The sequence below is a fragment of the Penaeus monodon genome, chromosome 26 (assembly GCF_015228065.2).
Source record: "Penaeus monodon isolate SGIC_2016 chromosome 26, NSTDA_Pmon_1, whole genome shotgun sequence".
NCBI classification, from domain to species: domain Eukaryota; kingdom Metazoa; phylum Arthropoda; class Malacostraca; order Decapoda; family Penaeidae; genus Penaeus; species Penaeus monodon.
In genome coordinates this window covers 28,591,096-28,604,545 of record NC_051411.1, presented here as the reverse complement: position 1 = coordinate 28,604,545, position 13,450 = coordinate 28,591,096, and the positions used below count along the sequence as shown (strand labels likewise).

Here is a 13,450-nt window from a genome sequence, read left to right as displayed (position 1 = left end):
AAAAATAAAAAAAATTTTTTTAAAAATAGTTCAAATTCAAACCATCGACCCCAAAACCATAAAAACGCAAAATGCTCCGGGAAACAAATCCCTTTGGATTCGAATACCTCCCCCCAACCCACCCCACCTCCTCCAAAATCCCGTTTCCTTCGCCAGGAGCATCCAGGAGGACCAGCTGGAGATCTTCCGGCAGATCGAGGACAACATCAGCAGCTTGGGCGTGGACGGGCGTGCGTGCGTCCTCAGGTTCATTTGCGAGATGCAGACTAATAAGTTCTCTAGGGCATCCCTCTTCGGCGAGCTCTTCACTCTGCTCTTCACGTGAGGCCTGATGCTGTACCTGTTTTTTCTAATGATATTTGTTTTCCATAAGTGTATTTTTATCTTTTATGGTTTTGTTTTTAATATGTGTTTTATTATTAATGTTATGACGATTAGCGGTAGCATCAATAACAAAAACAAAAATGTGTTTATTATGTAGTCATGGTAAGAGTATCTAAAAGACTGGACTTTTTATGCCCCTTTTTGTGTTTTGGGCCGTTTTTTTGAGCCTTTGCCATGAGGGGCATACCCCTTTAAGATTTTACTATCCCGACATTCATTTTTTTGTTTGCTTCGTTCCCCCTAACCTGCCCCCACCGCCCCCCCCGCGCCCTCCCCGCAAAACCCAAACCTGGGGCGCCCTACACGGTGCTGAAGGGGGAAATATCGCCGCCGGGGAAAAAGGGTTCGCCCGGAGGGAAAGGGACTGGGCTCCTGTCCCCAAAAACCCGGGATTGCCCTCTGTCCGTGTTTGCTGCCCTCCGGAGACTCAGGGGCGACGTCGTGGCTGAGATGCCCACGAACACCACGATTTCCTCTCCCACGGGCGTGTCCTACCTGAAGGATAGCGTGCCCTGGGCATGGGACACGCGGGGGCAAAAGGGAAATTAAAGTTGGTCGGGCATTTGGCTGTGCGTTGGTGGGGGCGGGTGGGCTATTAGTCTATTACGGGAAAAATTTCTTTTCGCAAAATTTAATATACCTCTTCTTTTCGTCCCCACCTCCCCCCCTTTCTCTCATCACATATATGTATAAAATTGTAGTTATATTTTATAAGGGATCCCTAAAATATTAACAGGGACATATATTGCATTATGTTAGGGACAAAGATTCTTCTAAGAGGGTCCCAAATGGAAAACCCTAAAAAGATTGAAAAATTTTTTCGGGTCTGTATCTTTTTGACAGACAGTATGTTCTTTAATATTAAGTAATTTATTGATGTTATTTCTGTTTATTTACGCATGTAATAATATTGACAAATCTGTTGTATTCTGTACTGCTGGCGTGTGACGTATTTATAGAAATATATTTATGCATATGAATATTTTTGTTTTGTTGCCTTGTATTTTCTGCTTTTTTCTGTTTTTCATTTTGCATGGGACTTTTTTTAAAAAACACCACACAAAACCCCCACCCCCCACATACACACATTATCCCCATAAAAAAGAATATATTTAAAATAAGAAAATTTATACATAAACCCCCCCACAAAAAAAATATGTGATATATATGAAAAACTTTTTTATATACACAAATATGCCATATACCTATATATTATATAATATATTTATATATAATATATATATATATTATAATATATATATTATAATTTTATATTATCTATATATATATTTTTATATATATTATATTTAGTTTATTTCCTTATGTGTTATATAAATGTTTTTCATATATTACACTATCTGGGGTGTGTGTGTTTTTGGGATACTAAAAATAGGGATATTTCTGTTTATTGTTAATGTGTGATTTTGGGGTGTGTGTGTGGTTTTGTGTGTTTAAAAAAAGTCCATGCGAATAATCAAAACAGCGAAAATAAAAGGGAAACAAAACAAAAATATTCATATGCATAAATATATTTCTATAAATACGTCACACGCCAGCAGTACAGAATACAACAGATTTGTCAATATTATTACATGCGTAAATAAACAGAAATAACATCAATAAATTACTTAATATTAAAGAACATACTGTCTGTCAAAAAGATACAGACCCGAAAAATTTACACATCTTTCATGCTGTCCATTTGTACATCTTAGAAGAATCTTAATAATTTTAAAAATCAATAATGTCCCTGTTACATATATATGCATCCATATATACATATAACATACACATATATACATATATGTGTATGAGAGAAGGGGGTGAGGTGGGTATCGAAATAGAAGTAGGTAATTAATTATGCGAAAAGAAATTTGTCCCGTAATGACTAATAGCCCACCCGCCCCCACCAACGCACAGCCAAATGCCCGACCAGCTAATACCCTTCGCCCGCAGACGTGTCCCATGCCCAGGGCACGCTATCCTTCAGGTAGGATACCCTGGGAGGGAATCGGGGGTGTTCGTGGCACTCGCCACGCGTCGCCCTGAGTTCCGGGGGGCGAAAACAGGAAGAGGGCACATCCGGTATTTTTGGGCACAGCGAGCCGAGTCCTTGCCCTCCTGACGACCTTCTTCCTCGGCGGCGATATACTCCTTCAGCACCGTGTAGTCGCCTCCAGGTTTGGGTCTGCGGGGAGGACGCGGGAGGCGGTGGGAGGCAGGGTTAGGGGGAACGAAGCAGCGTAAAAAAATGAATGTCGTTGATAGTAAGTCTTAGGAGTATGACGATCATGGCAACGGCTCAAAGACGGCAATAACACTAACAGACATAACAGTAACCAGTCTTTTAGATACTCTTACCATGACTACATAATAAAAAAATTTTTGTTTTTGTTATTGATGCTACCGCTAATCGTCATAACATTAAATAATAAAACACATATTAAAAACAAAACCATAAAAGATAAAAATACACTTATGGAAAACAAATATCATTAGAAAAAACAGGTACAGCATCAGGCCTCACGTGAAGAGCAGAGTGAAGAGCTCGCCGAAGAGGGATGCCCTAGAGAACTTATTAGTCTGCATCTCGCAAATGAACCTGAGGACGCACGCACGCCCATCCACGCCCAAGCTGCTGATGTTGTCCTCGATCTGCCGGAAGATCTCCAGCTGGTCCTCCTGGATGCTCCTGGCGAAGGAAACGGGATTTTGGAGGAGGTGGGGTGGGTTGGGGGGAGGTATTCGAATCCATGGGATTTGTTCAAGGAGCATCTGCGTTTTTATGGTTGGTGTCGATGTGTAGAATTTGTATACTTCTTAAAAGAATTTTTTGATTTATGACGAACAGGGAGATTTTAGTGCGATGAATATGATAATGTTGAAACTATTAGACTTCTAATCAAAGGGGAATTATGAAATTTAAGTCTAACAGATAAATCATGACTTCCTTTATATTTAAATTATAATTGCCCTAAAATAAAAAAGGGAATGTTTAAAACCCCAAAAGTAAATACACGCAGTATCAGTGGAATTCATTCTTGAGAAAGTACAATAACTTACCTGTAATTTTCCTTTGCACTACTGACATTATTACCATTGCTTTTGTTGTTATCTCTGTCTCTACCTCATCTTTCGTTCCCCTTTTTCCTTTCTCTCTCTCCTCCTTCCCTAACTCAGTCTCTCTCTTTAACATAATCCTTCCTTCCTTTTGTATTTCTCGTCCTCTCCCATCCTCGTTCCCTCTCTCATCTTCTCACATTTCCTTTCTCCAGGTTTAGTATCTTTCTTCTTCTCTCACATCCCTGTTACCAATTTTCTCTCTCTCTCCGTGTCTCCCATTTTTTTCTCTTCTCTGCCACATCCCTGTTTCTTTTTTCTTCCTCTCATCTCTCTCTCTCCGTCTCTCCCCCACTTCCTCTCTCATCCCTCCTTCTCCCTCTTTTTCCTCTTCTCCCTCTCATCCTTCCTTCTCTTCCTCTCTCACTCCCATCTCTCTCTCCCTTTCCCATCCCTCCTTCTCCCTTTTCCCCCCTTCTCCCTCTCTCACTGCGACTCTGCTCTCTCCCTCTCATGCTCTCCCATCCCTCCTTCTCCTCTTATCCCTCTTTCTCTACCTCTCTCGCTGTGATCCTTCTTTCTCCCTTTCCCATCTCTCCTCTCTCTCTCACCCCTCTTTCTCCACTCTCTAACTGCGACCCTTCTCTCTCCCCCTCTCTTCCTCTCAAGCTCTCCCATCCCTCTCACCCTCTGATCCCAATGCCCCCCTTCACAGTATACCTCTCAGCCCTGCCCCTAGAAGTGGTGGTCGCAGGGCCCTCGTCGAGTAGCGTCTCCAGGAAGAGAATGAGGCCGATGGCGATGGAGTTGAGAGCGATGGTATTCTTGGTCCCGTCGGGTTCGTCGACTTCGTACAACGGGTAGGAGTACGTGAACTGCAGGGTGCCCGTTTCGGCTCCTACGTCGCGGGAACCCATGGCTTGGCTGGTCCTTGGTTAGTCCTTTGGGGTTTTATGCGTGAGCGGGGGAGGGTGAAGGGGAGGTCGGGGAAGGAGGGAGAGAGAGAGAGGAGGCGGGAGGGTGTTGGGGGATGGGGATTGTGAGATAAGGGAGGGATATGGGTTAATGTTGAGGAAAGGAGAGAAGGATTACGGTGAGGGGAAGGAAAAATGGGAAAGGACGGGGAAGATACGGGCGGGGGAACAAAAAGGGGGAAGTGAACAGATTAAAGATCGAGACGTGAACGAACAGAAGAGAATCATACAGAGAAAAAAGAGAGAGGAGAAGAAAACGGATAAGGGAAATAAAGAAAACAAAAACAAACCTTAAAAAAACAAACCAAAAAAAAAACTCCCCTAAACAAAAACCGCCACGCTTGGACCCCGGTTTAAAAGACTAAACAATGATCTAACGGGAAAAGGATGGCAGCCCGAACCAGTTGCCCCGCGTCATCCCCCGGTACCGAGAGGCAACGACACCTGGGCGATGGTGTACCACACAGGTCTCAGAGGCTTCACGACTACGTTAGGATTGACCAAGAAGTCTAGCGTCATGGTGGAAAAGCGAGGATGGGTCACGTGATCGGCGGCGTCGGGTTTCTCTGCTGGAAGGAGACAAAGGGTTGGTGGGTCTGCTTCGCCTTTTTTTTATTTTTGGGAGGCTAAAACTGATTTTTTGGTTTTATTTACTAGGGGATTTTTTTGGTATTATCTATCACGCTATTATTGTATTCGTATTTATATTTTTTTCTGTTATTTATTTCTATATTTATCATTTTTTTTTTTAGCTTTCACTGATAGTTTTGGTTTAGTGAACGAGGTCACTGGAAGTGGAATTTCGAGTTTCAAATAATGACTTCTTACGACTGTTTATAACCTGTTTTTGTTGATTAATTTATCTGCTTTTTTTATAATATCAGGTTAAACTATTGCTTATCTATCATTACTTTAATACTTTTTTTAGATATTACAAATTTTTTTCGCACGTTTTTGCAAAAGAAACGAAAACGCCTAAGGGAAATGTTGATGTTTATGACAGAGAAACCCTGACTTATCACAGAGATATTCACGTGACATACTAAACGGCTTTTAGTTATGACTGTTTATAAGCTCGATCTTTAGTCGGTAAATATTCCATACGCTATCCACCTTCCTATTCTCAGTTATTTAGAACAGCGATATCAAATGCCCGGGGTTTTTACTCATATCAAAACTTCCCGCCTAAAAACGCTATGCTATTATCTTATTTAATTTTACTAATTTGTTATTATATACACGAAAGGGGGTGCATGACATCAAGTGGTCGAACCATTGTTGTTAATTGTATTCTTGCTCGCGATTAGTAAGCGTGGGCTAAAGCTTCGTCTTATGAATATTTAAATCTATCTGCCGAATAAACGAGTATTATTTGTTTTATAGAAATAATCCCTCGTACCTATACACATTGTATCTTATATACATACCTATCAATACATCTATATTCAGACAAGCGAACATATCAATCATATACCCATTATTCTTCACGAAGAAAATATTTCGAAAATATAATTGAGTCAGGAGGAATATTGTGACTCCCTGATTCTCACCTTTTCTAAGAGTCAGATGTAACGTCAGAGATATTAAGTACAGTCTCCTCCTGTCTTCTTCTGACAGTAACTCCTGGAGATAACTGACTAAAAGCCGTTCTGCGGGGCTATAAATATTCGTTCTTCGCAGTAATGCATGACTCCACCCCCCTATAGAAGCTCCGCCCCCTGTTGCTATGGAACTCCGCCTACAGTTTTGTTGGTTTCGTGCTGCCTGACGGTGAGGTCAAACTGCGATATTAACAATTGTTTTTAATATCTGTCAGTTCTTATCTTTGACATTTACACACGATTTTTGTGTGTCAAATATAACGGATAAACAATAAATGTATATATACGTAATTCACTTATAACTATTTTCCTGGTAGTGGTGTTTTATTTTCAAAAATAGTAAAAAATAAATCTAATCCCCTTCACAAAAAAAAAAAAAAAAAAAAAAATTATAATAATAATTACTATATTATCATCAACGTCGCTGAAAGTAATAAAAATAATCTGAAAATGACAATGACTGGCGATAATCTAAAAAAATAAGATATATAATAAAAATTAATGACAATTTTTAGAACCGCATTAAAGGAGAGGATTAACGAAGAGGACGCCAGTAAAACATTTTTAATCATCCCGCAAAAACAAAAACAACAAAAATCTTTTTTACCGCTAATCAAAATCGCATCGTAACGTAACAGCAACATGCGCAGCCGAGGAGAAATCATCAACAGTAGCCAATCATGACTTGGCTTATTTATTCACAAGGTGGAGTAACCTACGCTAACGTCATGCCAGCAGACTATTATTATGCTTTTTGTTATATTAACCCCAATAAAAAACACACACACACACACACAACACACACACCCAAAAACACACACACACACACAAACACCACACAAAAATTATAATATATTATTTATATTTATATAATTTTATATTATATTTATTGTGTGTGTTGTGTGTGGGTGTGTGGTGTGGGGTTTTGTGTGTGTGTCTGTTGTTATGTCGTGTGCTCTGTGGTTGTGTGTGTGTGTGTTTGTGTGTGTGTGGGTGTTTTGTGTGTGTTGTGTGTGGTGTGTGGTGTTGTATTATTTAAAAATTAATATATATATATATATTATATATAGTATAAATATATTTATTAATATTTTTACATGTTTTTGTTTTGTGTTGGTGTGTGTGTGTGTGTGTGTGTGGTGTTGTGTGTGTGTGTGTGTGGTTGCAAGTAAGCAAATAGGGACAAAATTTATATACAACACGTGTAAAATATATGAATGGATAGAAGTTTCAAAGAATAAATACTCTAAAATACAAAATAAAGAACTAATTTGAATTGAATTGAAATTGTGAAATTTATTTATCTATTTGGGGAAAAAATACACCAAAGCCTAAAAACCCCCCTTCAAAAAAATTAAAAGAGTTGGAATAAAAAAGTCATGCTTTAAAACCCCAAACTTATAATTTGTCTTGTCTACGAAAATAAATATCACGATCTTTTTCCTCAACGAAGAGTAAACGGGAAATATAATTAACCCACTGCCGCCGGGTCAGTACTATAAATGGTACTTGGGATCCACTTTTGTTTTGTGACCACCTGATTTCCCATTTTTTGTTATTATTATTTTCGGGATTCTTTTCTAATGGTCCTGGTATCTATATTGTTATTATTATAAATGGCATAAGATTAGTATATTGTTAGAATACCATTAGCAATAGAAAAATCCAAAATTCAGGGAAAAGAGAAGACAGCTGTTGGGAGGGTAGTAGAAAATCCTTTCGTGACATGGGGGTCATCTGTGTAAAACATTAAAAAATTTTATCTAATGGGGCACTGCAATAGTACATGCCATCCTCGGCAACTCCCTGAGTTCATTTGAATCTAGAGCACAAGAATAACGGTTCATTAGATATTTTATGCCAGTAGGTTCACACGATGAAAGTAATTAAAGAAAAAAAATGAAGAGAAAATTCGATGTAAAAGTTGAATTGTTCAGGGTTGTAGTGATTTGCTGGTGACGGCTGTCACCTTTCCATTAATTTCAGTGTAAAAAAAAAAAAAAAATCGGCGTTTTAAGTATCTATTATTTACGTTGCGACAATTCTCGCACGTATGATATGTACACATACATAAACATGTGCACATGAATATGGCAATTAGCATATACCATATATGGATGTACAAGTTATTTACATACACGCCAATAATGCTCTAAGTAATAAATTAAACTGTCAGGCTGCAGACGATATTGATATTATAAATTAATGATAATCTAAGAATTAGGAAATTGGCGTTCAGGAAGCAAAAACCAAAGCGCTTTTTATGCGAGTCTGGGTAGAGCCAAGGTAGCTCGTTTTTTTTTCGGCATTAACCCCGTTGTCATTTTTTTTCTTTTGTAAAGATATAAACTTAGACATATTCAAGAATTAATGTCTTCCAGAGAGTTCTGATATGCCACAGAATGGGCACAAGGGCAAATGTTGTATGTTATCAGATAGAAAATTCGCCTTTAAATTTGATTTTCCTTTATTTCATGAATCGTTCAAAATCCATCTTTTGCTGTAATTAGATACCTATATTGAAAAAAAATAACGTCGAAAGAGGACGAAATCACGGCTTGGGATCCTTACAGCTATTTTTTTCATGCTAATTCAACTGTAAAATTTCTTGCCACTAAACTTAAACTAAGAAGACATTCGTTTCATATATAGTAATTTATATATATTCCTAAATCCCAAATTATCGAGGGAAAACTACATCGTCTAGAAAAAAAAATACATCGCCAAAATTATGAAAATTTTCTTTCACACGGATTTTTTCACATCTTTCTCGTCACCCGCGGAAACATAATATACACAGTTCGATTCTTACTGTGGCCACACTGTAGGTGTAGTACTCACAATTATCGATAACTAAACCGGAACCTACATTTCTGGTCTTCAGTTTCAATTTGTTTGGATTTTGTACAGATTTGTTTCGGCTGTCCGAATCGAATTCTCTTCTCGGCTCATTGGTCTATGGGAGTTGAAGTTTCCAGTTCTTAAACACCCTTAACGGTGGGCTTCCGGCAAAATGGCTTACTATGCCACTCCTTCATTTTATACATTTTCTTATTTGTTTATTTATTTATATATTGTTTAGAGGGATAACTAACGCATGGTTAATATTCGTTCTTTTTAACAATATACAAATGAGTACAAGGAGAATATAACATAAGAAACTGGTCATTGCCAAGATGGATTTTTTATAAAACTATATTGGTTTTCATTATCGCTATGGAGGAGAGAGCTCTGTCCCTAGTAATGCCACTTATTGTTCAATAAATTTCATTCGCTTTACAAGATTTTTCTTTAAATTCACAATAATCATTACTATCAAAACCATATTACATGTTCAAACTTTATATACACATGCTATTGGCAATATATAAGAAATTAATTGAGACTGTGTTTTCGAGAGGAAAAGCTACCAGATATTTCCAATGACTATTAAACTGCGAAAATAATTTTTGTGTCCATGGTTTGTTTCTTTGATCATTAGATGCAGAATGATCTAGAAACATATTTAACGTAATTGTAAAATACGTAAAATGCACGCCTGGGCTTCTACGGTAATAAAATAAGCACGATAAACACGGGGTTTTCAGGTTTGGGCGGGCGAAGTTTAAACGATGACATAAAATAACACATCACTATGCAAATATATCGAAATCATACTGCGGACCCCCCCCCCCCCATTAGTGACACTCTTGGCCCCGATACCAGGGAAATGCAAAAAAGGGTGGTAGGGGAATTGCGGGGTAAAATATGAATAATCTACACAGAATCAGTCACTATAATGCAGGGAGTTCTGCCCCCTGTTGGGAGAGTGCCGTCCCAACCCCAGCAATGAAAGACAGAATCCACGGCAAAGTATTCTCGCCGTGAATACGTGGAGGATGGGCGGGGGTTGGGGGTGGCAGCCCTCAGCATTTAACAGTATAGTGAGGTATTATCTTCATGGTGTTATTATATAATACTTATTAGTTTACCCCGCAATTTCCCTGGCACCTTTCATGCCCTCCCCCGCTTTCGGGGCCAAGAATGTGGGGGTTTGGGGGGTTCCGCGGCATAATTCCTGTATGTGTACTAGAGAGTGAGGGGAATCCATCGATAGCAAAATCGCGATCGCTTATGCGAAGCTACTTTTAAAAATTGCACATATACTGGTAGTTGCAAGAGCGTATTATATACTGAAATTATGTGTATATATATATATATATATATATATATATATATATATATATATATATATATATATAGATAGATAGATAGATAGATAGATAGATATATACACACACACATAAATACACATACTGGATTTTGTTTCCCTTTTTCTTTTAAACAAGGGGACAACAGCCCAACTTCCTTATCCCTTAAAAGTATATCGTGAAATGCTCACACCTATACCACGGCTTTCTGTGTACTCAGTTGGTTTGTTAAATTACCGACTCAATGAATATATGTGTATACAGACATGTATACACAGAAATAAATGCATATCTATTAGTTTAGACATGCATATCTGCCAGATAGAAAGTTAAATGTATATATATGATTTAGATAGACAGATATGTTTTTATTTCTGTGTATATATATGACCGTATTTATGAATATTCACTAGGTCGGGCCTTGCACATTTTTAACAAATGGCCGTAGGGTACTGAATATAAAAGGTCTCCGGAAAACCATGACTCCAGGTATGGTAGTTCCGCTCCAAGCCGATAGGGAACAGTAGCTTCCCGTTCGCTCGAATTCTGATCACTGAAGATAAGGAAATATAGTGTAGTCTAAAACCTGATAAAAAAAAAATGAACTGGAAGGCAGCACGCTCACTGCAACAGGAGGAAACGAGATCAACAACATTGTTTATTACACGTTTTACAAAGGGTATTGAAATGTGGTATATTTTTGTGTTTGTTCTTTATGGTTCAGACTTTAATTAAAGGAACATTGCGATAATTGTTTGGGTATGCTATAACTATATTTTCTTTTAGGTAAATGTTTAGAAGACATTCACAGTGACTTTAAAATGGGACCATTTCTTGTAATTCTATCATTTATGCATCATCCTAATCCACAGAAAACTCACCGTGATATGTAACAGAAGGTCTACTGTCGGAAGTCCAACGTGGTACTGATGCATTATTAAGCGATCGCCATGCCATCCCGGGCACCAGCAAAGGCCAACAAATCTCTACTATGGATATTATGACAAGGTGCAGTGCAGACCAGGTCCCTATTTTATGAGTTGTTGTGAGGAAAGTCTGTTATCTCGTTTGTCAGAAAGTACATGGAGGAGGTTTGATGGTCTTTCTTGGAGTGAAAACCACATGTAATCAGTATATTTCAATTTATTGGATAAACATTTGCAGGCATTTTTAGAATTAGGTTGAAGCAGGTGGTGCAGATAATGTACAGGTGTTTTCTAAACATTGATTCATTTTTGATTTTGTGATTTTTTTCTGTCACTCTCAAATCATATAACGACTATAACAATTGAATCATTTAACATTTAAGACTAACCTTCCACCTGTTAAACATATAAAGCAGCAGGAGAGCCTAAAACGTTTATAGTTTTTCACTAAAGAAAAACTAAAACGTTTAAAATATTAAAATATTACCCAAATGGAATAATAGTTTTCATTAATATGATATAACTATTTATTATATATAATGCAATATTTATCTTTATTTCAGATATACCAGCTGAGATGGTACATTTAAAAAGAATTATGGACATCGAAACAGAAGGAAACCTACAGGAAAACCATACAGCTGGAGATTTCAGCTATAGACTCACTAAGGAAAGTCTATTCATATCACAACATTGATTGTATGTACTCAAATTTAAATGTTTACAGTATAGATGAATATATAAGGTTATACTAATTTATGTGTCGTGTACAAGAAAGATGTTTGGTTTCAGTTCTTTTTAATTATTAAATTTTTTTGATATATAGAAGAATAGAAAGTGAAGTATGTCCGTATGTATATCAGTGTGTCCTTACAGTTGCAGCTGGAATACTGCATACATCTTGGGCTACCACATCCATAGAGAACTGTCAAGAAGTGGCAGTTTCAGGTGATTACAGGTTCCAGGATGTAGCAGAGCCAGCATGTTCAACACCTTAAGACGTATGTGTGATTAGCTTATACTGTGGTGTATCTGAAAAAGTATTCCCCATTTCTTTTGTTGGGAACTGTGCCAGTTATACAGAAAATAATTAATTTCATATTTATATACTTTCAGTGATTTTTAGTAAATTTTTGAGCATTATTTTGCATTAGATTTCTCAATAAGAAATCTGAGGAAATAGCTATAGAAAGCCATTCTACTTACTAAGATAAACTGCATATCTGAAATATTTTATAGTTTGTTACCATTATAACTTCAAAGTTCCTCAAAACATGTATTGGATGATAGCTGATCTAGTGCATAGAGGACTGAAACAATTGACTAAAATAGAAATACATATATATAATATATATAAAGGATATTTCCCTACTCACATCATTCAGGAATGCCATACTTATTTTTTGCACACTAGTATATGGTATCAGTAAATTTTATTGGCCCATTGTGGCTCATCCCATATGGTCACATAACATGCAATATTTCCATAAAACCAAATATTTACAGAGTAATTCCTGTGCGAGGCTGAATCTTGTATGAATCGAAGTAGCAAGGCATGTGCAGCTTGATCATCCAGTTAAGATTTAAGCCATTGAAGATGCAGCTTTTGCAGTTGATGAGACCCTTACTTTAGTGTATATATACTAGTAACAAGGTAAGCCCATACACTGATATCTTGAGCAATGCAGTAGACATCTTGAATATCATTGATCTCACCTGGTCTATATGTTATTTTTTTAAGACATCCTGATTAATCTTTTTTTTCACTGGCTTAGGAAAATTATTTGTGACATCCTCATCCATAAAAAAAGCTTTAAGTATATTCTTCAATATGCTTTCTGTATCTGCATCATCTGTCTTCCAGTTAGAACTTATTTACCACCAGTTTTGTTTTTGTATTTTAACTTGAAAAACTGCAATATATGGGAATTATTTTGAAATCACCAGATTATTTCAGATTTTCACATTCAAGTTTCTTAGAAAGGATTTTCTCTCTCTCTCTCTCTCTCTCTCTCTCTCTCTCTCTCTCTCTCTCTCTCTCTCTCTCTCTCTCTCTCTCTCTCTCTCTCTCTCTCTCTCTCTCTCTCTCTCTCTCTCTCTCTCTCTCTCTTTTTCTCTCTCTTTTTCTCTCTTTTTTTTTCTCTCTCTCTTTCTCTCTTTTTTTTCTCCTCCTCCATCTCCTCCTCCTCCTCCTCTTCCTCTTCCTCTTCCTCTTGTTGCTTATCTGTCCCAGTCCTCTCTCTTTAAAAAAATAAAAACATTTCTTTTTGACAGACTTTCTACATTTAACCTACTGCCAGTGTATCTTAGAATTT

The 13,450-nt window shown here is 37.4% G+C and overlaps 2 protein-coding genes and 1 long non-coding RNA gene across 3 annotated transcripts in view; 2 read left to right on the top strand and 1 right to left on the bottom strand.

Moving 5' to 3' along the window:
• LOC119589644 overlaps nt 1-933 on the top strand; it is a 4,424-nt gene extending 3,491 nt beyond the window's left edge. The window contains exons 2-3 of the mRNA XM_037938239.1: nt 157-321; nt 666-933. Of these exons, the coding sequence (XP_037794167.1) occupies nt 157-321; nt 666-933 (433 nt within the window). The remainder of the gene's footprint in view (nt 1-156; nt 322-665) is intronic.
• A 1,000-nt stretch (nt 934-1,933) lies between these two features.
• Nucleotides 1,934-6,044, bottom strand: LOC119589750. The gene is made up of 4 exons (XM_037938325.1): nt 5,969-6,044; nt 4,165-4,385; nt 2,912-3,076; nt 1,934-2,572 (listed from the first exon to the last, which is right to left on the bottom strand). Exons 2-4 carry the CDS (start codon nt 4,359-4,361, stop codon nt 2,371-2,373), a joined length of 564 nt encoding a protein of 187 aa, XP_037794253.1. The 5' UTR covers nt 4,362-4,385; nt 5,969-6,044; the 3' UTR covers nt 1,934-2,370.
• A 4,582-nt stretch (nt 6,045-10,626) lies between these two features.
• On the top strand, nt 10,627-12,789 carry LOC119589749. The gene is made up of 5 exons (XR_005230202.1): nt 10,627-10,888; nt 11,082-11,217; nt 11,699-11,834; nt 12,012-12,136; nt 12,642-12,789. It is a non-coding gene; the product is annotated as an uncharacterized LOC119589749 (long non-coding RNA).
• The last annotated feature ends 661 nt before the right edge of the window (nt 12,790-13,450 follow it).